The sequence below is a fragment of the Athene cunicularia genome (genome assembly GCF_003259725.1).
Source record: "Athene cunicularia isolate RWA chromosome 1 unlocalized genomic scaffold, athCun1 chr1_part2, whole genome shotgun sequence".
Taxonomy (NCBI): Eukaryota; Metazoa; Chordata; class Aves; order Strigiformes; family Strigidae; genus Athene; species Athene cunicularia.
The window spans coordinates 20,086,736-20,112,781 of NW_020799092.1; the positions used below are offsets into that span (position 1 = coordinate 20,086,736).

Here is a 26,046-nt window from a genome sequence, read left to right on the forward strand (position 1 = left end):
GGGAGTTTTTTTTACAGCTTTACAGTTTTTGGTCTGCCTGTGAGTTCTTTCTGTCCAAGTACTTCCCAAATAAAGTCTTAGATCCCAGATACTCTATGTGAGCCTAGAAAAAATTCTGTTTAGTCTAGTAGAACATTTTCCTAGTTATCATGGGTTCCGCAGAGGTTATTCTTTACTTTTCTGAGAGTTTACTCTCCTGCTTTGTCCTTTGTGTATTTACTGTTTATTTTCTAATAATTTATATTTAAAGGCATATTGAAGGAGGCAGGTAAGGTGCAAAGGTACTAACATGCAAAATCTTTCTTTTCTGTTGAATAGGTGGCTATTTCATTGTTAAAGGTGTAGAGAAAGTAATTCTTATTCAAGAGCAGTTATCCAAAAACAGAATAATCGTGGAAGCGGATAGAAAAGGTGCAGTTGGTGCTTCTGTTACCAGGTATGGTAAATGCTTGCAGTTACATAAAGGAGATAAAATAAAATCTTTAGAAGATCATTGTAGTTGAAGTAGCTGTGTAGTTTTCTTCCTAGTATAGTTTTAATGGGACATTCAGTGGCCCTCTCTTGATACTGTCATTTTGTATGTTAAAACATCAATCCCCAAATCAGTTAATACAGTATTCCCACAAAAATCAGTGTGGGTTGCTCAAATGCTTCAGGATTCATCCTAGACTAAGAAAAGCAAGTTCTAATTTTTAACATTACAAAGTGCACTTCCTAATTGAGGGTGTTTGGTCTCATTTTGCAGCAAGTAACATGAAGTTACTGCAGTGGAAATTGGATGTAACTTTTTGTCTGGCTGTCTAAATCAAATCAATGTAAAATCTTTTAAAGGCAGTTGAGAAGGAAACAAAAACAAAATATTTTTGTCTTACACAAATTATTGAAAATGGTAAGGTAGTCTAAATTTTGTCTTTCCTCCTTGCCTGAGTTATATTTCATTTGCCTCTTGGTGTGTTTTTAAGCTTCACGCTGGTATAATATGGTGCTTGTCACTGTTCAGTGTGAGGGCTGTTTTTATTTCTCCAGAGGCCTCTTACACATCTCTCCTGGCTCCTTTACTGTTCCACAGTAAGCCTAGATGAGGTTAAATGTACAACACAAAGTACTGTTACCTTGTATGGTTGTTGCCACAGTACTTGTGCACAGTGTGACCTTGCTGGTTACATCCAAGTCGATGATAAAAGCATGCAAAGATGTTTTTGAAAAGTACAGGCTTCTACTTGCTTAAGTCAAATATTGACCTTCCCCATCACAGGTGATAATACCCTATTACCTTGGAGTTACGGGGTGATGTCTGGCTGTTTTAATGTAATTTTAAAAGGGGAGAAAGTGGGATTAATTCAGATGAAAGATTTTTCACACTTGATAAGTTCTATACAGAAGATTTTATGAGTGTCAGTGCAAACTTTCTGTTGGACATAGTATATTTTTTTCACTTCAGTTCCACTCATGAGAAGAAGAGCAGAACAAATATGGTTGTGAAACAAGGACGATTTTACCTGAGGCACAACACTTTGTCAGAAGATATTCCTATTGCTATCATATTTAAGGTAATACAACTGTTGGTTTGGAAAAAAAAGTAAAAAAAAAAAAAAAGTGCAGTAGCTCAAGAATGAAGATTGGCAGCAGCTCTCAGAAATCAATACATACAGAAGGACTTGTCAGGGCTTAGAGAATGCAAGCTTTTTTCCCCGTGGGAAGTCATCTTTATTGCATGGCAAAAAAGAGAAAAAGTGCTGCATTTTTCTGCATGGAGAGCATTGCTGTGCCAAGACAAATTCTGCCACCTCCTTACTGCTTTATAAGGTCCCTCTTCACTGCTCCCTGTGCTCCTGCTGCTACAGAAGGTCAGAAGGGTTTTGGTTTCTTTTGTTATGAGCTGTTGCAATCTTGTGGTAAGGCTCTTCATTTCTGGTTTTGGTGTGGATTCCCCCCCCGCCCCCCTCCAACTTGTGGACTGCTGAGTAGCTCAACACCCTTTGTTTCAGATCGGGGTACATATCATAGCCATGAGCTCGTTATATATGACTTCCAGTCATAACTGTAAACAGAACTGATAGCTTTCAGGGAAGTCTTGCAATTCTTAGACCTATTTCTAAATCCTTTAAGATTACTAGAGTGGTTTGCATTTCTTGGCAGTTTAGTTCCTTTATCTGTGACTGAACTCTGCCTCTGTCAGACTACTGCAGAATCCCTGCCTGACTCAGGAACACTCATCAGTATCTTCAGTGCAGTGAAGGCATGGACAGGCATCATTGTAGCTTTGAAGCAATAAAGGGCTGTGAGAGACATTCACCCCTGATTCTGGGCTAGAATTGGGGAGTATTTGCCCTGCCAGCTGAGCTGGTGACAGTGTCATGCCTTGGCTCTCCCTGCCTGTGAAACTACCAGAACTGCTTTTCTTTTGCCCTCTGCTTCTCTCATTTTAATTCACTCAAGGGTGCGCACCATCGTTATGGAGGCATAACAATGGCTTCTCCCTAGCTGCCCAGCGGGACTGGAAGCAGGCTGGTAGCCCATCTGTGATATCACATGTGTGGGCTGCAGCCAATAAAGGTGGTGGGTGGACAGGCACTGTTCGACTGCTGGAGAAGAGAGCGGGGCATGGCCAGGCTTTAGGCTAGGACCTGTCCTCCCAATAGCTGGCTGCTCCTTCCTGTCCTGTGGGCTTCCTGCTGCCTGTGGGTTTGCAGCCTGGCTCACTGTGTGCACAGAAGGAAATTAGGCAGCAGTCTTGGAGGCACTGTTCATAGGGAAGGTGGCTTAGGGCACAAAAATGCTTCTAACTGAATCTAGCTATCTATAGAAGTAAATCCTATAGCTCCCTTTTCATCTTCACTGCAATGGTTTACAGGACAGATTTGGGGATGTGATAATCACTCGAGGAAATAAATTGCCAGGAGAGGGCAGCACTTGCTCACAGCATCCAAATAGTTTCTGCGAGCAGTGCTGATTTGTTGGTGTCCACAATTACAGACTTTTCTGTGTTACCACAGCTTTTTGGCTGGTTGAGAGTTCTAAGAATCGGTTTTCTTGTAGGTAGTGCTTTGAGTTTGGTACTAGAAAACAGTTTAATAATTGGATTTAGATTTGAGAACAAATGTCTGTTATCTCCGAGTAAGCTAGTCTCTTCAAATAATTGGAGGAGATCATCTAGTTTTAGTGACCAGTGTTAAAGGAGGTTGAGAAATTATTTGTGGACAGAAATGCACATAAAAGTGTCAGGATTAAGTTCACAATTTTTCTGTTGCAGGAAAGTGTTAATGTGTCTTGTAATCCATTTGCTCCAGGTACCAAACAGCTGGATTCCACCTTCACTTACAGACTTTTATTACATTTTGTCACCCCCTGCTGGTATAGATAAATACCTGCTCACAGAAGAGTAACTGCTCTGGGTTATTAAGTCTGAGGATGTGGTTGTTGGGGGCTTTTTTAAGGAGCATTGTACTGACTATTTGATCACTTTCTGACGCTTGCTATAAGTATCCCTCTGCCTATATGTATCTTTTATATTCTAGATAATGTTGCATAATTTTTCATTTATTTATTGAATAAAAGGTTACAGTTAGAAGCTTTTGGCAGTAGTGCTTTACAAAGATTTATATTGATTTAATCCAGTAGCAAATTAACTGCACCCATTTTAACTATTCTGAATGTTCAGTTCTTGACTGGCACTTAACTGTAGTCATGAGCAATCATTTTTCTTACCTTTCCTTTAATGATGTGTGAACTTCAGGGATCCTTCTGTCTGCTTTTGATGAGTGTCCAGCTGGAAACTAAAATCCCAGATAGTCTTTTCATTGGATTCTTAGGCAGGCACTAGCCTCTGATCTTTCTTTTTTGGCCATTGCTGTAATATGGTATTTGTTGTATTTAACTACTAGAAGCAAGGTTAAAAACACTAGTGTCCTGAAACTGGAAAATCCCTAACTTAGGGATTTCCATGTAACCTCAGCTCTCTCACATGGCAGTATTATACATAGGAAATTTGTTGGAAAAGCAAGGGGAATAATTTCAATCTGCTGAGACCCAAACCTTAGGTATCGACCATGGGTCTTCCTTGTTACTGTTAAGTGTTCTGCTTTTTGTGAATCTCTACATTACATCTGCAAGGGGCAAAGTTAAGCTGTACATATGACCTAAAGTCTGAAGTTTTGGTTGCCTTTGCACCCTTAACTTTTGCTATAGCAACTGCTCGTATCATTTCCCATCAAAAAATAAACTGAGAAAGCAATGACAGAAATCCATTGCTCTGCATTTCTCCCCAGACCAGTGTCCAGGCTGCAACCAAGTTCCAGAGACCTCTGTGTTTTGACTAAAAAAATGACTAGTAATTGGTAGAGGGCTGCTATCCTGTGCACAGGCCAACTACAGGGGACAGTTTTGTCAGGGACTGTCTGAGAGTCGTGTGAGAAAGTTTGGCAATTTTGAATAGTCTTTCTAGTCCCAATAGCTTTAAATGGCGCAGTGTTCTTGCAGGTGACTTCAGATGTAAATCAGGTACAGAAAATCATTGTAACTTTGTAGAAAAGAAAGCAGGTATTGGAGATCTAGGATTTAATGGGGATTTAAAGCTATTGCAACTGTAAAGTGGAGGTGTACTAATATCCCTTAGACATCTGCATGCTAAAAGCAAGAACTGTGAAGTAGGGAGCATTATAAACACCACCCACTGACAGCTGAGGCCTAAGGTACATAAACAGCTCTCTGACTAGAATCTAAGAGTACTTTCATGTTTTAGGCATGAGTCATGGACACAGCTTAGCTGCATGCTAGGGGAGGACCTGAACATACAGTATTCCCCTTCCTTTCTTGTTTTTCATGGGGAGGAAGGAAACCCCAGTGCATGGGCTGTGGGGAGCTTTGGAGCTAGTGTGGAACTAAAGGCTCCTTGATCTCAGTAGGTGGGGGGACTGGACTATGTAGAGTCACCCTAAAGGGAGCATCTGCCTTGCAGTTCATCCTTATCCATAGTCTCTTCTAAACTGCAAGCCTGAAAGACCTTGTTCTGCTGCTTTGCTTTTCTGCCATCCAGACCTGTAAGGATGTTTGTGATTGGCATATTCAGAGATTTAACAGCTAGTTGTGCCAAACATATATAAGTTGTGGTTTTGTGAAGTTTAGCACATTGACCACAGATAGCTGAAATTTGATAGGCTACAAAAGGCATGGTCCTGGCACTATTCTAGGACAGACTCAATGTCTGCTCTTCAGATGTGGGGGAGTTAGTGCTTTGTTGCTGTTCTAGCTTAAACACTTATGCTCTGACCTTTCTTGAAAGTGACAGAAGTATTTGTGCACCCCCTGTATATGTAAATGCAGGTTTTGTTTTGAATATAAATTGGACAATTTTGCCGCCAAAGTATGTGTTTGTTGAGGTTTTTCAAGGGCTGTTAACAGCCTTGTAATGGGAAACAGGCACAACTAATTTGCTTCCTGCTTACTATGTAACACTGTTTCATTAGTTAATATATACATGCAACCAGAGTGGTATTTAGGATGTCCTGAGTTGACTTGAAACCCCAAGAGACTTTTGTTTTAGCTGTGTGTCAGTTGTGCATAGGTCATATGTGAACTGTGCATAGTGGGTTTTTAGCATGTCAGGCTATGAGCTCCATACAATACCTGGGGGGCTCACAGTTTTAGTTAGCAATATGAGCATTAGAGGAGTTGTGGAATACTTGTGTAGTAGTTAAGGGTGTTTCTGACCTGAAAAGCAATCAGGGTTACAGGTGAGGTGGTGCTGCTGTTTTTTCAAGCAGCTCCCTACATTGCAGGGAGTTAGAGCTGTTTTAAGGTAAGGGCTATTTTTCTTTTGGGTTTGTGATCTTTATTCTTTAGACCTGAGTGAGTCCTGGGAGATGAAGTAAATGAAGGTTGCAAGCTGCACCAAAACTGGTTGGGGAAGGAAGAGAACTCTAAGTAACCTAGGGGGACTTAAAAGTTGAATTTTACAACTTGAATCATTAGGTGAAGTATCTTTATGTGGGAGCTATAAGGAGCTGCTCTAGGACCTGCGGCAAAAGATTTGAACAGCAGGTCGAGTTTCATTTTTACAAACCTGTGTTAGTCTTGGAACTGTTAAGATGCAGCTCTAGAGGAACAGCTGAATGGTGGTCTTACTGGATTTGCAGAATTATGGGTTCCCATGGCTGCAGTTTCATAGCTCGTATCTTTTGTATTATGAAAGCTGCAGACCAATTCTGCCTGTGATGTCAACCTTGAACTTCCCTGACATCTTTTTAATCCAGTCATCTGCCTGTCTCCATTCTGTAATTTAGCCTGATGGACTGCAGAACTACATTCTAGGGAAGTGCCATGGAAACGCCTAGACATCATCATTAAGACTGGAGCTGGGGGAGGAAGAGCTGGGCTCGCACTCTCATGCACACTCTCATATGTACGTGTGCACACATACGCACATGTTCACACACACGTGGAACCTGCCCAACCCTAGGTACCAGTTGACCCCAGTTGGACCACTTTCTCCTACTTGGAACTCCAGATGATATAAATATTCTCTGTGCTCTGACTTGTCTGTCTTATGTCCATTGACTACTAGCCTTCCAGCCATGATCTTCCAATAGCCCACTGCCATCTCCTTCCTCATCCTTTCACTGCTACTGATAAATTATCCCTTTGCAATGTCTCCCTCTCCTCTGCCCCCTGTAAAATTATCCCTTTATGACATTGCCTTCCAATCAAAAATAAACAAGACATCTGGTTTCCTGCTTTGCTTTTATGTTAATTCCTTTTCCCTCAGCTTTGCCCTGGAATCGTGAGCACTTTAAGCATAGGACCCATTCCTACTTCTCATGTCCTTGGTGTTTCTGTAACACGAGCAACAACACAGGAATATTTTGTTACTAACCTACTGATGTTACAGGGTAATTCTGGAGTTTCTTTTTTTTTTTTTTTTTTGGTAGAAGTGCAAAGTCAGGGACAAATTTACTAAAAAAGAAAATGTGAAGATTACAAATCTGATACCAGCGTGGACCTGTTGCTTGCCCTGTTAGTGTTGCATGTAGGTGAATTTGTGCGTGCAGCTCTCCCCTAATATTTGAGAGTACAGAGGAGAAAAATGAGTTTACTTTTAGGTTGCTGTATCAGCACATCTTTTTTAGCCATTTGCCCAAGTTTTTAGTTATTACTCAAATCAATTTCCCTCCATTTGTACTTATCTAACAATACAACACAGGTTGTCTGGTGGCAGATCCCAGCCTTTCCACACACAAATTCAGAATTCTCAAGTGAATTTGCTGCTACAAACTTCAACTGCAAAGTCTATATGGGCATAATGATATGTCCTATTTTCATCTTGTTGTCAGACTTAATATCAGAGAATTTATCAAGTTAGAAGAAGTTGTCAATCCTTTTAATTTACTGTGCCTCTCTGTTTTTTAATGGATGAGAGAGCATAGTAAAACTGCAGGTTGACTTTTTTTTTTCCCCACTTGTTTTGTTCAGTTTTTACATGACTTATGATCTGGTTGTCATCTTAAAATTAACCTGGTGGACAGAAATAGGGTGATATCAGCTTGCATTTGATATGCTTTGGATAAATGTATTCCTGGAATATGTGCCTAAAGTGTCACAAAGATTCCCTGAATAAAATGTTGTTCTTCGGTAGGCCAAGTGCAGTAATTGTGTAAATACAGTTGCGGTTCCTAAACTGGTTTGCTGGTCAGCTATTAAGTCCTAGACACATGGAAAAAGACTATTGTGAACCTTTCATGCTTTTGTAGACTTTCTTTCCTATGAGTCTAGCTCTTCGGTCATGAGGGATTTTGTTAACTTCTCTGCTGATGTTTTTTTTAACTACTGTGTGACCTTATTTAAAAGGATGAGGAAGCATAATAGTATTTGAAAAAACAGTCTGAACTACAGCAATATAATGGACTCATGAACGAATTCTGGTTCTGAAAAGAGACGTGAGATCAGAGGGGTGAGTACTTAGTGGGAGCAAATATGATGAAACACTCTTGGTGAAGTAACTGTATCTTGATTTGGCACTCAGGTCTGTCTGAGATGGTGGAATTGTGATCTGTGCTTTGCACTAAACCAGCAATGTTCTCACACTGTTATGGGTGTGTGCTACTTTTGCATTGCTTTTAATTTATAATAAACCACAAGGTGAAGAGACATAGTTTTAAGTTAAACAAACTTCAACCAACCACTTTGTTGAAAAAGAAAGATGAAAGAAAAAAAAAAAAATCCAGATACTTCACAATTAGAGCAACAGTTTTGCAAGGGCATAGCGTTAGCTAGGTGTTAAGCAGAATGACACCCAATGAAGGCAATAAGAAAGGAAGGTATTTGTGCATTTTTGATGAAAATGTGACTTTTTGGGACACTGCCAGTTTTTAATGAGAACCAGAATACTCGGGTCTACATAGGCTGTTATTTACAATGGTCTTTGTGGCAGGCAGCTTGAAGAATAATATGAATGCAAACGTAACTTCCTCACAAAGTTCTGAGAAACATAACTCAGCCAGAAGAGGTTTAGAGAGATTATTCCATTTCTTGATATGGCAGGGCTCCAGGCAAATGTGTGAAGGGGGGAGCTTTAGCACCATCTGGAATCCACAAAGGCCTTCACTGCTGGCTGCCACCTTGAAACACTTACTGATAGAAAGATTTTTCTAAATCTGTTAAGCGCTTTCTTAGTTTATTAAGCTTTTTCCGCAATATAAAGTCTAAAAAGGTGTCCAAGGATCAGTGAAATAATAGAATGGCTTTCAAGTGGAATTGTGTAGTGAAGTCATCTTCTAAATGTAAAGAGCTGCAAAGGAGGTAAATTGTAAACATTTCTCAAATAGAACGTGCTGCATCACAGTCAACTGAGTTTGCAAAATTGCTTGTGGTAAGAGACCATATGTAATCTTTTAAGAAATTTCACTTTATTTATTGTAGATTCTGACTTGGTTTTCATTGTTGCACATGTAAGGTTGTTATTACCTGGTATTTATTTCTTTCTTAAGAAAAAACAGAAAATTTAACTCCTGTCAGTGAATTAAAAAAAGGCTCTTCAGAAAGTGTGTGTGTGTGTGTGTGTTCCTCCTGCTTATCAAGATTTCCATTTAACGTTCTTCCATAGCTAGAATATGTGCTGCCAGTGCCAGATGGCACAGTTTCTTAGAGAAGAACTAGCTCTTGCTTAGTAGTAATGCAGACAAACAATACCAAATTAGCATAAGCAAATGTCAGTGAGTTAACATAAAGCCTGTGCTATTTCTATCTTTTCTTCTGTTCCTAGGCCATGGGTGTTGAGAGTGACCAAGAGATTGTACAAATGATTGGCACAGAGGAACATGTGATGGCTGCATTTGCTCCTAGTCTGGAAGAATGCCAAAAAGCTCAGATTTTTACACAGATGCAGGTGTGTCTTTTCACATGGCCAGAGGCCATAAAAATCTAAAGACGGTGGGTATTGACCACTTTGCCATGTCAGCAACGGACATACACTTTGTGCTTTGAGGTTTGTTTTTTGGGAGTTATTCTAAGATAAGGGTTTTTTAAGGGGACAGGACTTGTCAAAAGTCAGTCATTCTTTTCATTACCTAACTGAAAAAAACTCCAAAGTCAAGAAATGCTTTGTTTTTGGAGCCCAGGGTTATGTTTTAATGTATGTGACAAGTAGTGATATCTGTAAGATTAGGGATTTTGTTGAGGATGATTCCCTTTTTTTTAACAAGGAACTGTATGCCCAATTTCCCAGAAGCCCCACTGATGTGAACATGACTGTTTGTCTCATGAGTAGATGTTCTCTCTCCTGTATAAAGCCCTCAGTAATAGCCACTTTCTGTCGTGCTAAAGACTTGCCAGAATTCTCTTCAGCTCATGTACTTTTTTAATTAGCCAGAGCACAGGCCATTTTGCTGTCAGCATTCCCATCATGTACCTATTAATCTGCTAGAAGAAGCTTTTGAAGATTAGTCTTATTTCTGATATTTCATTGCAAACTTTATTGAATCTTTCCATGTGTCATGTTGAGTGTTGTAAAGTGAACATCTTTCTAGTTTGCATCTTTTGGGGCTTTTCAGGGTTAGAGGTAGCATGAAGGCCTCCTAATTCAGAGTCTGAAGGGTAAAATGTTGATGCCAGAGGAACACAGAGGAAAGTGGAAAAACAGAAATACAGAAGTTAATCTGTGCAAGAAATGTCAAATGAAATTAAAAGAGTGAGCTGTTTAGGGAAGCAGGTAACAGATGGAAAGGATAGTCTGTCATTTAGTGGAGAGGGTAATTCTTTGGCATAGGGGGCATGGCTTCTTTTCCAGACATGAACTTCCTGTGTGGACCTGGGTAGTTTCTTTGACTTGTCTGACCCTGAATTCTGCAAATTGATTCCATTTATTGGACAACTGATAAGAGACTTGCAGACAGATGCGGATGCCACACAATAGTGTTTCTGCCTATTAAACAGCAAGTGCCATCTCACAGTTTAATATCCGAATAAAACTTAGCAAGTGCACAAAAGAACTGTAGGTGAAAAGATAAACTAGATATCTTTGGAAATTATGTAATCCTTTTTCTTACATCGCTGCAGTTCCCTTTTTTTTAATGTATTAATCATGCTCCTTCACCGCTTCCAATTTCAGATATTATCAACATTTGATAACCAACATATGATAACCAACATATGTTTAATTATAATAAATGATGTAAATTTTCAATATTTTTTTATTAGCATCAATTACATGTTTGGTATTTTGCACTTTGCTTGAAGTTTGTTATCATCTGTGACTAGTGGGATTGCACTGACTGAGGAATACATACAGATCTCTCTGTGTGTTTATATTTGTATAGGTTATAGTTCTGATATTAACTCAAGTTAATTCCCTGCCTTGACAGGCATTGAAGTACATTGGAAACAAAGTACGAAGGCAAAGAATGTGGGGAGGCCCAAAGAAAACAAAGATGGAAGAAGCACGAGAGCTGCTAGCATCAACTATTCTGACCCATGTTCTTGTATGTAGTGTGGTGTTTTTTTTAAATTGAAGTAAATTTATGTGGTTATTTATGGTGTGAGGTTTGTTGGCAGGGAAAAATGTCTTCGATTGTTTTGTAGCTGAGATAAAATAAACCATCCTCAAACTACAGAGGAAGATTTGGATTGAGTCAGAAGTAATCTTTATGAAATGCTGTACCATTGAACTACTTATCATAGTATGCATTTTTTCTGCATAGCCAGGTAGTATCAGCTGTTAGTTCAGGACCTTATTCTCATGACCTATACCTTTATTCTGATTTGTTTTCATTTACTATCTGTTTCAATGTCATTAATTTGTATTACTTTTAGCATTTTTTAAGAAGGTAAAGTGCACAGATCCCTTTTATAACTCCTCAGTCAGCTCAGATTACCCATTGATTTAAATGGATGCGTTTATCTGAATAAGAACTAAGGAACTGATCCTGAAACATCAGTATGGGGATTTTTTTGTTTTGTTTACAGGTGAAGGAATTCAATTTTCGTGCCAAGTGCATATACACAGCAGTGATGGTACGCAGAGTAATTTTGGCTCAAGGAGAAAATAAAGTAGATGACAGAGACTACTATGGAAATAAACGTTTAGAGTTGGCAGGGCAGGTGAGTTTTTACTTCAGAGCAAATTGCTTCTTTGGAGTCACAGTTGCTTTTAAAAGATGCAGAGTAAGGAGCATCTCTGTCTTTTCGATTGAAGTGTTTTTCTTCTCATTTTTGTTGACTTTTCTGCGTGTACTTAGATATACTTCCCTGATTGAGACAAATAAATTATATTTTTACTTCTATATTGTCTCTTTATACCAGCTAAAAGGACAGAACATTGTAAATACGGCATCAGTTCTAGTCCCATTGTAACACTCAGTGCCAAGAAGGCAGTGGTAATATCCATCTTCCAGTGTCCCCATCTAAGCAGCTGGATAAGGGAATAAACTGGGACCAAGTATGTGCCTGAGTGTCAGGTCCATGCTGTCCCACTATGGAGAACCCAGCTTGTGTAGCTGCTCACAAAACAACCACTCAAGCCTCCTGTCATTTGGAGAAGCCTGTAAGATTGCTTATTTGTTGTCAGCTGCCTTTCTAGGCTCTAGAGTAGCATGAATGAACGAAATTAAATGGTTTAAAGTTAATTTTAACAACTAATGAAAGTGGATTGCATGGACTTCTCTCTGCTTGGAGGTAGAAACAGTGACAAAGGGTTGTGAAGGAGGGAATGGTTTGAGGTGTCTGGCACTGATTTTTGCAGAGAGGATGGCAGTTCAGAGCTGTTGGCCAACCTATGTTCTCCTAATGCAGTGGGAATTTGCCTCGTAGGTGAAGAAACAGCCTGGTTACCATGGCATGGATTTTTTCCTTGTCATCTCTGGTTATTTGATTAACCAATTTAGATTAGGATTAGACTTCTTTGCTGTGCTCTATATTAGCATAAATTGAAATTTTGGCAGTCAATATCATCTCTGATTATTGATGATGCATCAGAAATTCAGACAAGTACACATAATGCACCAGGTTGGAGAAACTATGCATTTCTGCTCCCCACATAATTTGTATTGGGATTTCTGGTGCAGCACAAGTAACAGTATCCATTCCTTTTTGTTTGTATCCAGTGGGAATTCTCATCTTACTGCACTTTTTAAGATGTGTGCTTGTATATTGTCTCATACTGCTATTCCCCTTTCCACTCTGCCCTGTTCTCCATGCACATATGTGAACACACACAGAGCACAGAATCATTTCAGAATAAAAACATGTGCTTTGCTTCCTAGTTTTCTGAAAAAACTAAGATGACACTCTTCAACACACTCTAAGCACAAATACAAGGAAAAAAGACTTCTTAACCTGTTAGGAAAAAAATCTTTCTTTAAATTAATATGTTGATTGTTATCAAACCTTTGTTCTGAAACAGAACGTATTTCTAAAGTGTAAGGAGGAGTAAGAGGACGTTAGTGCAGTATTCTAATGGAGCAATTATTTTCAGCTGTAATGGTTGCTTTCTGCTGTAATGTTGCTGTGGTTCAGTATGACTGTAATCAGTAAAATTAGTTGTTGATTTGTCACTGTATTGTTCTTATCTAAATGGATTGAAGGAGTAGTTTGTTTTTTCCTAATTTTTAGAGGCAGAAAGTAGAGCAGGTAAAAACTTTTCTACAAGCTGGAAGAAAAAAGTCTCTGCTCACACAGATGTTAACAACCAAAGTAATTTTAAATTAACTGGGAAGGGATTTTAAATGTAGAGGATCATCATAACAAAGCCAAGGCGTATTTTTTCTACATCAAGGAGAACTAGGCAGGGGGGATGTAACACTTGATTAAGAGTAGTTCTGGCTCTCTTGTGATATTTTAAAAGCTCATTTCAAGCTGAACACTTGAATTCCTCTCTGCCACATTATCGGTGTATATTAATTTGATTGGATTACAGACTAAAAAGTGTAGAGATTTTTTGCCAGTTTCTAAATGTTTGTGTTTAGTTAAAGTTTGCATGGATAAAATGGTTGGTGCTTGTTTTTAATACCAGCATGTTCCTGGAATAAAAATCCTGGTGATTTAAAATTTGAATAAAGAAAAAAAAAAGAAAAGATTCCCATATGAGGAGAAAAACATAGCAGTCTAAACAATGTAAAGACATAAAAGGCATTGTGTTTATAAAAATGTGTGAAAACAATAGCTGCTAATTTCACACCCCATGGGACAAGAGAGTACGAAATGTGCTTTAGCTTTAGATAACAGAGTTGTATCCATTAGCCAAGCTGGTTTACAGAGCTTTCTCTTAGTCTTTCTGCCACTAGAGGCTCGGTAGGCCAGGTGCCAGCTGAGGTGTTAGCAAAACCTACCGATTTCAGGCTTAATCTTTTCACCTACCTTTTCTCTTTCCTTAATGTGTTCATTATTTGCTAAGCATTACTCTGTTCTTTGTCCTCATTTTTTTTTTTGTTTCTAATGCAGCTTGCTTTGTATGGGTGAGATATGGAACAGCACCAAAATCCGGCACCCTGGAAAGCAAGGGATTTCTACCCTGTGACAAAAGAATACCGCCTTGACTTCAGAGATTGCCTAATCCCAGCTGTTCTGATAATATAATTAAGGCTGCCTAATGTCTTTAATTTTGCAACCAGTTTGTGTGAAAGGGAGAATTTGGCACTCTAAAGGCTTAAACACTAAATAGCAATCTCAAGGCGCCTAATTAGAATTCTCTGACATTAAGCTAATTGGTGAAACTGTATTTCAGCAGCTTAACTTCTTTATTAATTTTTCTTAGGATTTTCAATGAAAATCAATTGATGAGCTGTCAGTATTTTTTTTTCTTAAATATAATTTGCTCTTTAGTGCTCCTGTCTGAAGTAGGCTGAAAGGCCCAGGACTAACCATGAAATCCATTGAATATTATCACTGGCATTCCATCCTTTTTCTTTAGTCTCTTACTCTTGACCTAAATAATGTGGTTATTGTGAGATTCTGCTTTGCCAGATAGTCAGAGTTGTTACAGACTTAGAGTCTCTGAGGGAAATTAGCAAAGTATGACACTTTTCTAGCAAGTTGGTGTACTTGGGGTATAACGTTCTTTATTAGTTCAGAGAAGAGGAAGGATGGCATGGCTTTATAATCCCTATGGCATGTGGAATCTGGAGGTTTTTGCAATTTTAGGATCAAGAAATCAAATATGAAAACATTTTCGGAGTGATTTTTTTAAAATGTTCTGTTAAATGTTTTGTCAAATGTGTAAATCCTGCTCAAACCTGTTGAGATCTAATGCATATCATTATTGACTTCAAAAGTCTAGTTCTTAAGCAGAACTATCAGACATCTTAAAACTCTGCACTTTACTTCCTTTTACTTTTTTCCCTACTTTTGGAATACTTCCCTCATAATGTAGTCTTTGGAGAGTCCTATGGGTTCTCCTTCCTTACATGATGCTTCATAGAAGATGCTTTTATTTCTGAGGGTAATCTGATTTAAAAGAGCTGTGACATCATCAGTAAGTTGCAGGTGACTAGATTTTTTTTGACAGTGGTGCTAAGGTATTGCCTTGTAAATGTTAATGGTACTACGAGCATCAGGAGGGGAAAGAGGGTCTACAACACCTTCTTCTCATGCTAAGGCCAGGTCTAAAAAAACCCACTTAACCAGTTTTAAAGCAAAAACTCTCTGTCCAGAGTGAAAATAAGATTCCATTTTTGTCAAGGGTTAGCGTACAGTGTGTGTTATCATTGGTTTTACAGTTTAGTGACTGAACATTAAATGTTCCTTATACCTTGTGGAGTAGACTGTCAAATATAATCCAGTCTTGCTCTCCATGAAGGCCAGTGGGAGTGTTTTATAGCACATCAGATGTCTGTCTTGAGTTTCTAGGTGTAATTTGTTATATTTTTATTCTTAAATGATTTTGTGATACCAGTGACAAGGGTAGTTTATAATCTAGTTGGCTGCTTTACAGTGTCATTTGCCAAATGCTTTGCTCAGCCCAGCTGGGTATGCACACAGAGAAAAACAAATGAAAACTAGTGGCCCATCCCATTGATAGAGGAAGGAGTGGTTTGCTATCTTATTTCCAGAAGGTGAGGAAAAGTTGGGAGTATGTCTGATGGAGACAGTTAAAATTCAGTTTAATTCTGCACAAACAGAAATTAAATTATACAACTGACTCCAGAATATCTTAGCTTGTGGTGGCTGAATACCTAGCATATTCAGCCCTACAGTGTGTTGTACACTGGGAACTACCATTTCTGGCATTGGTAGCTGCTGCATTTTTAGTTCTTCTGACACTTAGAGCTGCTGGAAAATAGAGTCCCAGGACAGGACTGCCAGGCTTTAGAATTTACACTGCTTGCTTCCAAAGCTAATAATTGTGAACACTTAAAATGTATCATGTAATGCAGATTTGAGTGTTTTGGGAAGACATTAGTGTCAGCAAGGAGAGGCTGAGCAAAATGCAGAAGCAAAGCAGATTAGAGAGCAAAAAAAGATCACAAATTTTGGTAGTCGTTTCCTTTTATGGCTATTTTAAGAATTAGAAGTAATTAGTATACATATACGGGAAACTAACTGGCTTAAACTGCAGCACTTTTGATGGTTTGTATTGCTGTGGGGTTTTTTTCCAGTTCAGTTATGTTATGTAGCTTCTTTACTTAAACTGTAGACTTTTATATTATTTTTAAGGGCAAGATGTAGAAGAGCATTGCACTTTCCGTAGTAACACTTACAGAAAGGATGGCAGGTGTTGAACCAGGTGGACTCTCTGTGGGTGTAATTGGTTTTCCACAGATTGTGATTGGCAGAAAGGAGCAGGATAAAAGTGTATCTCAGTGAGGAAGCTGCCTACATAACCTGAGATATGTCTTGTCAGCTGTCAAGAGCAGAAGTTGCTTCTGGGCCCCCTAAAAAAGTCTTTTAGTTCTACTTGTCCAGAAGCAATGGTAACAGTGCACCTTTTGTACTTCTAGTCTTGCAAACTGTGCCCTGCTTCCAAATTTTGTGCTGCTGAGTTGCTTCCCCTGAGGGCCCCTTACAGTCACTTGGGTGTTTGTCTTGTCCATTTTAAGTAGCTTCTGGGAAGGGGCACTTTAAACAGCCTTTTTCACTTTTAATAATAGAATATATAAAAGTTACACTTCACTTATTGTTTTACTTCAGTTATTTAATCCAGTATTAAAATAGAAGTTGGTCTTGCCTCCAAACCTTGAGTGTAGTTCAGGGTTGTACATTTAGGGCATTAAATCTTTAAAAGAGTTTGTGACTTTAGGAAGGAAGAAATAGATCAGATGGATTATAATGTAGCAGATTAGGGAAAATAATTAGTAAATCGATAGTGTAGAGATGCATGGGTATGCCAAGATATTGCATAGAAAGGATTAAAGCAAACCAAAATGAATAAATGCATAGGCTTAGACCATTCTTCTACTTAATTTGTTTTCTATTATTTTCTAATATTGCACTTTAACAAGGAAAATATGATAAAAATATTTAAGAAACAGAGAGGATATTATTTAACTGACAAAAAGTGTAAAGGTAGAAATGTTAAACATGTGCCGCCCCCCCCAATTCCCAGACTTGGAGAAGTATAATTTTTCCCTTAATCCAATTGTTGTGTATTTCTAGCTTCTTTCTCTTCTATTTGAAGATTTGTTCAAAAAATTTAACTCTGAACTGAAAAAGATTGCTGACCAGGTAATCCCCAAGCAACGTGCAGCTCAGTTTGATGTAGTGAAGCATATGCGTCAAGATCAGATCACCAATGGCATGGTCAATGCCATCTCCACAGTAAGTATTTCTGTCTTCATTCTAATATGTAGAGTTTTTCCACCATAGTGAATGATGGAAATGTGTAAATTTTCTTCTGATGACTCTACTATCTTTCGTTGTAAAAGCAAATCTATTTAACATTCTTTATAGATTAAAATTGGAAGACTCTTGTCATGGGCAGGGCTTTTGGAATTGAAGAATCATTGATCATCAAACCACTTTTTATTTCACTATTTCAAAATGATGTTTTAGTGTTTGTGAAGGAATGGTAGAATCAAGCAAGTTTAAAGTAGAGATCATATTTTTGTTTGTCCAACTTGCTGTCTTCTAGGTTCTACTTGACTATGTGGTTCATGGTATTTTTTTATTATCTGGATTTAGCTAGGGTCAGGTTACATCATGTGTCCAAAAGGTGGTTGAAAAGCAGCAGGAAAACATCATGAAAAGACGACAACTAGGGGAGAGTGGAAGGTGGGTAGGGAAAAAACCCACCACCTAAATTGTGAGCTCTTTAAGTGCAGTGCCTTTTTATTCATATGAAATTGCTAATATGAGCAAATTTGCCGGATAGAAATTAGTAATTCTCTGCTAATGACACTGAACTATTTAACAGAGAAAGCCTTTAAATATTTGTCTTGGTTAGATTTTAGCCTGTGTCTGCCTTCTACTAGAATGGATTTTTTAATTTGTGCCAGTGGACAAGAACAAGAATACAGTTACAAATTTTGTTTCTTACCTGACACATCTGCAAGAGCAATTTGTGAGATGGTTACTGAAATCTAGCGACTAGCTTGTAAATGACTTTGAAATCCATAATTTTTTAAGAAATTGGATTAGTCTAAGTATTTTAGTAGCTGGTAAAAATTGTGCAACTTAATTTTTAATCTGTGGAGCTCTTGAGACAGCTTTTCTGCCTAGCATGAAACTGACATTTTTCTTCAGTTCTTGTAAACAAAATTAACTCCACAAATTGTATCCAAAACCACCAACAGTCTGTTACTTACAAATCCCAGTGTTAAAGCTTAATTTTATGAGTGCCCCAAATGTAGTTAAATCTCTACAGTGCACGTAACCAAAACAATTGAGAGATTTGTTTCTCTAAATGCTAGTGCTTTCTTCTAGCCGGTGCCAGTTTTTCCATTTGGACTGACAGAGATAAATCTGCAAAGTATTCAGTACATGTTGTAAAGTCTTCCTTCTTCCACTATCTTTGGACTTTTTTTTTACTGCCACATAAGCAGTTAAACACCATCTGCTCTTAAGCATTGAAAATAATTTCTCAGGAACAATGCCCAGTGCATACTATTCAAGAGATTAAGCAAATACCATAAAAATCAGTCTTGGAAACAACAATCTCCAATCTCACCAGAATGTTTCAATGATAGTCTCAAAGAGCATGAAATAGCTCGGCACATTCATAATTACACTAGTAGCATGCAAAAGAATTTGTAGCACTACTGCATCAACTGGACAGTGGTGTTCAATTATATTTGCTATAGGTCTTTTTACTCTGGAAAATACCAGAAGAGAGGGTAGGTCAGGCAGTAGTGCCACAGGCCTAATAGATGTTTCAGCATCTGCAGAGTCATCCAGTATCACTGAGGGAGCAACTTTTAGTTCACAGAAGTTTTCAGTAGGAAGTCCTCCACTGGGAATGGTCTTACAGCAGCCCTGGCCCCATTTTGGTTTTTTTTAACAACTTTTGAAGGAGTCACTCTGTCACTTTCAAAGCACAAAGAATTTTTCCTATTGCTTCTTCAGGCAGCCTTTTTAGCTCCCCTTTTCTCTAGTCTTTGAGATTTCACAGTCTTCTGGGCAGTGAAGAAGAAACCACATGCTATTTTAGACTACGGATGCAATCATCTCTAGCATGAGGAAAAACTACTCATTTATTGTATTCTTCCACTTCCCAGTCCTTAAAGAATGAAATGGTCAGTGAGTAAATGCTTCTCTAGAAGGCTGAGCAAGTGGACAGGTTTCTTTGACTGATTTACTGTTGGGCATTATGTCTTCCCACTTTCTGTAATAAGAAAAAAAGGGAAGTTCTGCAGACAGTTTGATAGTCTCTCCAGTGGAAGCAAATAGCCAAATCATTTGGATGGGTGGTGGTTACTTGCTGTTCATCACAAAATGGGATTGTGCTGTTAATGTATAAAGAAGCCAAGCAAATCACCCTCTAAAAGGATTTCAGTGTAGTACAGCAAGAAAGCTTCAAATTATTTGTTAATATTGATGAGCTGAGTTTATCAAAAGGGCTACAGGAATTAACAGAGAGCAATCCTTGAGAAAGTGTTACCTTTGAGATATTAATTGCCTTTGGACTGACCGGTAACACAGTGGCTGGGGTAAATAGTAGTAATTTAGACAGAAACTTGCTGTATCCACTGACTCAGGTGGTGGAAACTCTATATGGAATAGATGTCATGAAGTCAAAAATTGTAGCACCAAATTTCAAGATCTTACAGTAGAGATTACTAAATCTGATGGACATGGAAACATAATTGTGTTCTAGAATATTCTCTGAACTCCTGTGTTTTAATGAAAACTACAAGTGCTACTGCCTGTGACAGTCCTGAAACATGAAGCTTCTGACATCTGCATGGATCTTACATTTCTTATTTGGTGTAATCCTACCAGAGAAGTTGGATAGACCCAATTCCACCCCCCCACCTCCCCTTCTTCTGTGAGAAGACACGTCAGTGGGTCTTTTTCCTCTGGATTCTAAAAACAGAAGGCTTCAAGAAGAAGAAGAAGTCCAGAGAGCTTTCATGTCAGACTTCTCCAGTGTAAATGCCTGTTTCCTACAAAAATAACAAATCATGAAAAAGGCAGAACTGAAAGTTTGTAGGATCGGTTGTAAAAGTGTATTTTACTCAAAATACCTTTTTTTAAAATACTTGAAAAAATCTGTAAAGGGAGAACAGAGAATAATTTAATTTAGCTAAATTTGAGTACTGATTTACCTGTGAGGGACAGATGATGAAGAATCTTTGTGTGATTGAATATATAATAGCGAAAGTATCCTCTCATCTAAAAGAGCAGTTTGTTTTAACTTTTTTTAATACTTAGCACAAGTACGTTATAACTAGTAGTTTATGTGCAGATAGGTAAGAATAAAGTTGTTTTATATAAATGGGCAGCATTTGCTGTGCAAAGCTCCTCAGGTATCATTCTGTCTAGATAACTGAAAAAAGACGTGTAGTGTCGAGACAGGGATAACCTGCAATAACTTTTTTGAAATGTTTGGTTTATTCTACAGGGAAATTGGTCTCTGAAGAGGTTCAAAATGGACCGCCAAGGCGTGACGCAAGTATTGTCCCGCTTGTCTTATATATCTGCTCTGGGAATGATGACTAGAATCTCCTCTCAGTTTGAAAAGACAAGGAAAGTGAGTGGTCCTCGGTCACTGCAACCATCTCAGTGGGGGATGCTCTGCCCATCTGACACTCCTGAAGGAGAGGTGAGGAATTTCTATTTTGCTTTCAGTATTTCCTCTCCTGAGGAGTGGAGACGGTTTATATTTTGAAACAGGTAATCCCCCATCAGTGGAAGAATTCTGATGGAATTTCTGGAGAGAGAAATTATCCTTAGCCTGATAACACAACTTGTGTGTCTTCTCACATCTCACCTGTTTACATCCTGATCCTCCTTACTGTATTGCCTTTTTTCTCCTACCTGAATGCATTGACTGGAAGCTGTTGAGAAAACATTTAGCTATATGAGAATGACGTGAGGCCTCCCATTTTTGCAGCAGAGCTACTTGCTCTCTTTTGATCAGAGCAGAAAAAGAGGAGTCCTAAACTCTTATCCCTTCATACTACAATAAGTGTTCTGTTTTGAAGTTGCAGCATTGATCTGCAATTTTTCTAGAAACATACATTATTATTACAGAAACAGCTTTAGCATTTATCTTGAGGAAGAAAAAAAACTTTGTATGCTTTACTTCAAAGACATCATCCAACTATTTCAACCAAATGATTGATGCTGACAGTCTCTTTTTTTTTGTTTTACTTTTTTTCTTTTTTTTTCCTGAATAGAAAGTAATGGGGGAACTCTGAACTTTCTGGCATAAATATGTAATCAATATGAGCTAGTCTCATTAAGCAGCTGAAATAGAACTGCACTGTATAAGATATTTGGGTATTTTAATTTTTAATGTGTTAAAGTTTATGTTACAATGTACAGGGTATCTGGTAAAGTGATAAACAGACTGATTTTGTATTTCCATTAAGCTTCTAAATAGCTGCTGCTTTGAGGAGAGAAATATAGGGTTGTACATGGTTGGGTAACTTAAGAACTACAACTTCATTGCCTATATTTTTTTATTAGTTTGTAAATGCTAAAATATTACATTTCATTTGACATAGAAAATTCTTCCTTTCTTCCCTCTGAATCTTCAGTGTAGTTAATTTTTCATTTCTTTTATACTTTGACTTTTTTTGGTGGTTGTTTGTAAGTATGATTTTGGATGAAAAAGATATATATAGTATTAATACTTTGAAATAAAATGGATAAAAGCTGTATTTTTTTATTTTAGGCTTGTGGTTTGGTTAAAAACCTTGCCCTCATGACTCACATTACTACAGATATGGAAGATGGTCCGATTATTAAATTAGCCAGTAATCTTGGAGTTGAAGATGTCAACTTGCTCTGTGGTGAAGAACTTTCATATCCAAATGTGTTCCTTGTTTTTCTTAATGGTACGTCACTTTCCAGCAGTCTTGACTCTGATTTGTTGCTGATGGAGAGTTAGGCTTCAGAAACTCTCCAGCAATTTTTGGAGCACAGTCAACCACAGATGCTGTTTTCCATGTGTAGATTATTTAAGCTGTAAATATTTTGATAGGGTTAGGCAGAGTAGACAGACCAGATGATGGCACTTAGTTGTCTGAAGTCATGTCCTCAGAACTCCGACTGCAAATGTGCGTAGCTGGGAAATCACAGCTTTTCAAATTTCAGTACTGTTTTTAAGCACACTTGCATAAATAGGCACAAAAATAGGTACATTCTATTACAGATTTTTTTGTTTTTTCAGATGCCATTCATAAAGTCCTTTTAAAAGAGAATTAACACTGCTAAATCTATAGTGGCTTAAATTTGCAAATTCAGAGATTCATTCACAGAAACTGCTTAGTTTTACTGTAATCTTTATGTATTTTTATATACATTCATGCGAGTGCCTTTAAAAACAGAAAGGAAACATTGATTGCAATGTTGAGCAATGTTGTTCTCTTTAAAACTACCTTTTAAAGAGCAACTTGCATTGTGAATGATTAAAAAATTAGACCTTGGAAAACAGGCCTCTGTTAAAGGGATGATTTGGCATTTGTGCTTTGAATCTGCACACTTATGCTCCTTTTACAACTGATGTTGTAGCATTTCTAAGTCAACAGCTACTGTTAACAGTTTTCAAAAAACTGACATTTTAAAAACTACAACTGTGATTTAAAAATAGCCTTTTGTCAACAGCATCCACTTCCAGGTACTACTATTTAATGTCTGTCACCATACATAAGTTCTTAATTTACCTTTGAATTAAACAGCAGTTGTTCTTCAATCCTGCCTTTTCCCAGTAACATAAAAGCAACACTTGACCAAACTGCATTCCTTTGCTCTGCTTTTCTGTAGCAGTGTGTTAAAGATAAGGTTCAGTGAAACCACATGCACTCTTTTCTGTCTCGTTTTATGTTCCAAAGGGGAGCACAGAGCAGAAGTATTGGACTTTTCCTTCACGAGTTCAGTCTGTGGTATGGAACAACATAGTTATGTTCCCAAACTTAGATGATTTAGTAGTAAGTGAAGCAAAACAATTTACTGTTCAATATACTAGTTTGTGGGTTAAAATAAAAAATTTCAGGCTTGTGGATGGCTGACTTGATTCTGATTTAAACTTGTGACTTGAGGGCAGAAAATCTGTTAAGTACAAATCCTTTATGTTATAAAGGCCTTTGTATTATCTTGAAAAGTCCCTAAACTATCATGCTTTGTCTCCTCCTTTAAAATGTTGTTTAAAATGACAGCATACTTACTTTTATTTTATGTATTAAGATTACTTTGGTCAGATGACTCTTTAAATTGATTTTATTCTCTTGTTTGTTCATCATGCATCAGAATACTTAAGTATCTGCTACAGTGCCCTGCTAAGATAGCAATAGCTTGTTGAGCTAAGTTCCTGAAAGAGGAAATCTGGTGCTGTTGTGAGTGGTTACATATATCAAAAATACCAGGTCTTTCTAAAGTTTCTGACAAGGCAGCAGGACAATTTGTCTGTTCTTGGACACCTTCAACCCATTTCAGTACAGGTGAAATTTCAGACCTCAGAAGTGTTGTTTGCTTATACACTAATAGGTGAATGGGCACCTGAACAGAAACATTTTTGATGAAAGCTGGATGAAGCACACCATTTGGTTTTTAAAGCAATTTGGAGGCAAACAGATAGAAGACCTGTGAAATTCTGACACTTTTTTTGTTTACTGAGAGAAAAAGAGAACCAATTCTTATTCATGTCAGAAAAGGGAAATTTTATGATAACTCTTACTATTTGCAAGAAGTAAGAAGTATTTCTATGCATGCTAGACCTGATCAGAATTTGTAAGTAGAGTTTCAGATATACAAAGAATGTGCCATGTATTTATTGTCTTTCTGAATAGGTAACATCCTTGGTGTCATACGTGATCATCAGAAATTAGTCAACACGTTTCGCATAATGCGTCGAGCAGGTTATATCAATGAATTTGTTTCCATCTCTACAAATCTTTCTGACAGATGTGTCTACATTTCCTCTGATGGAGGGAGATTGTGCAGGTAAACATCTCATCAGAATTACCTCACTAGTGAATGTACTATAAATTCTGTTTTAAGCACTATAAACACTGGACTGAGAAACATATTGGTACAGATTAAGCAAGTTCAGTAGGAATTGAGCATCTCTTTTGTCTTTAAATAGCCCTCATTCAAAACAGACAGTGAAGCATACTGTATAGTCAAGTAACTTTAAAAAAGCCCAGATAAATCTGTTTTTTGTAAACAAAAGCCAAACCAAAATTTTACATCTATCTTATCTTTTTTTTAAAAAAAAAAAAAAAAAGAGGGGGATTAGGATCAACCTGATTGGCAACTCTAGTAATGTCCAGTGTCCTTGGAGGCTTTTTTACTTCCTGCAAAGCAAGAAACAAACAGCCACTCGCCTGATATCCCATGGGTGTGATATCACATTTTAGAATGAGAACCTACTCTTCATCTCCAAGGGCCTTTAATTCTGGTGCAAAGCTTCCTCAGGCATGTATACCTGTTTGCTTTAATACCAAGAAGTATGTCTCACAATATTGGTTTATTTCATTGATTACCCTTTGTGGTGGTTTGACCTTGGGTAAATGCCAGGTACCCACCAAGTTGCTCTATCACTTCCTCCCACTTCTCCTTTTTTTCCTCAACGGGGCAAAGAGGGGAAAGAAAATAAGATAGGAAAAAAAAACCCAACCCTTGTGGGTAAAACAAAAGCAGTTTTAATATAAGCAAAGCGAAGCAAAGGTCTGTGTGTGGAAGCAGAGAAAAAGAAAACAGATTTATTCTCTCCTTCCCATGAAGAGGTGATGTCAGGCCTTCTCAGGAGCAGGGCTCCATCCAATATGTTTAGTGGTTGCCTCGGAGGACCAAGGGTGACCCCACCCCCTTCCTCCTTTCTCCCAGCTTTATACTGAGCAGACGTCCTATGGTCTGGAATATCCCTTTGGTCAGTTGGGGTCAGCTGTCCTGGTTGTGTCCCCTCCCAAGTTCTTGCCCATCCCGTCCCACTGCGGGGGGGAAATATCGGAAAGAGCCTTGGTGCTGTGTAAGCCCTGCTCAGCAGTAGCCACCACACCAGGGTGCTGTCAACACCCTGCCAGCTCCAAACATAAACCACAGCACCATGAGGGCTCCTATAGGGGAAACCAATTCCACCTCAGCCAGACCCAGTACACCCTTAAGTAGGTGGGGAATTCAATAAACCTATAAGGAAGGTCTCCAGCTTGAGATGCTTATGCTCTTTATTAGACAGAAAGAGTGCCTGAATAACAGTCATGTCACAGAGGAAAGCAAAAAGGAATTGAGTGGCTAAAGTGAGAAGGAGTGAAACATAACAATATTTTGAAACAGAAAAAGAGGTTGATTTATAGTAGAGGCTAAAGACTCCAGTCAGATTATGGCAGCACTGTCTTCAGTTATTTACAAGTAAAACATCTCCAGGCCCAAGTAGCCAGCCTAAAGGACAAAGCATAAAAGATGAACAAAGCAGAGATTGGGAGAGGGAGAATGAGTTAATATATGCATATTTTAACATTGACTACCTGTGTGCATATTTTGTGTGTACTTTAAAGAAACAGCAGTCACAACTACAGTTGGCATTCCACCTTATTCATTAATTGAATTTCAGAGCCCACTGAATGCAGTTTGAGGCACACTAGAAGCTCAAAAAAAAAAAAAAAGTATATGTACAAACCATCAGTTAATCATACCTGATCAAGAAATACAGAGTAGGGGCATATTCATTGGCAGAGAAGTCCCTTTTCCAGTCAGGGCTAACATCGGCCATTCTGCAGGTTTGGAGATGCAGCAAAATTTCTGATGTGTAAAATAAGGACAAGTGAAATCATGTGATTTCCAGGAGTTTACTGAGTTTGCTTTGTGGCACCTACCCACCCTGGAATTGTTCAGATAGCCCTATTAACCATTTAAAAGTGCTTGTTAGTCTTCAAACAGTATTTAGACTTCAGAGTGGACTCCACAAGTATCCTGTAGCTATTTGCAGCTCTTTATAAGAGCAACTTGTCCAAATAGCAACAGCAC

The 26,046-nt window shown here is 38.1% G+C and overlaps 1 protein-coding gene across 1 annotated transcript in view; it reads left to right on the forward strand.

Moving 5' to 3' along the window:
• The window catches only part of POLR3B (RNA polymerase III subunit B), an 80,718-nt gene that overhangs the window by 11,728 nt on the left and 42,944 nt on the right, over positions 1 to 26,046 (forward strand). Inside the window, exons 8-16 of the mRNA XM_026867887.1 lie at positions 319 to 436; positions 1,442 to 1,550; positions 9,257 to 9,379; positions 10,854 to 10,970; positions 11,455 to 11,589; positions 17,077 to 17,238; positions 20,480 to 20,680; positions 21,758 to 21,920; positions 23,871 to 24,024. Coding sequence (XP_026723688.1) covers positions 319 to 436; positions 1,442 to 1,550; positions 9,257 to 9,379; positions 10,854 to 10,970; positions 11,455 to 11,589; positions 17,077 to 17,238; positions 20,480 to 20,680; positions 21,758 to 21,920; positions 23,871 to 24,024 — 1,282 coding nt within the window. The remainder of the gene's footprint in view (positions 1 to 318; positions 437 to 1,441; positions 1,551 to 9,256; positions 9,380 to 10,853; positions 10,971 to 11,454; positions 11,590 to 17,076; positions 17,239 to 20,479; positions 20,681 to 21,757; positions 21,921 to 23,870; positions 24,025 to 26,046) is intronic.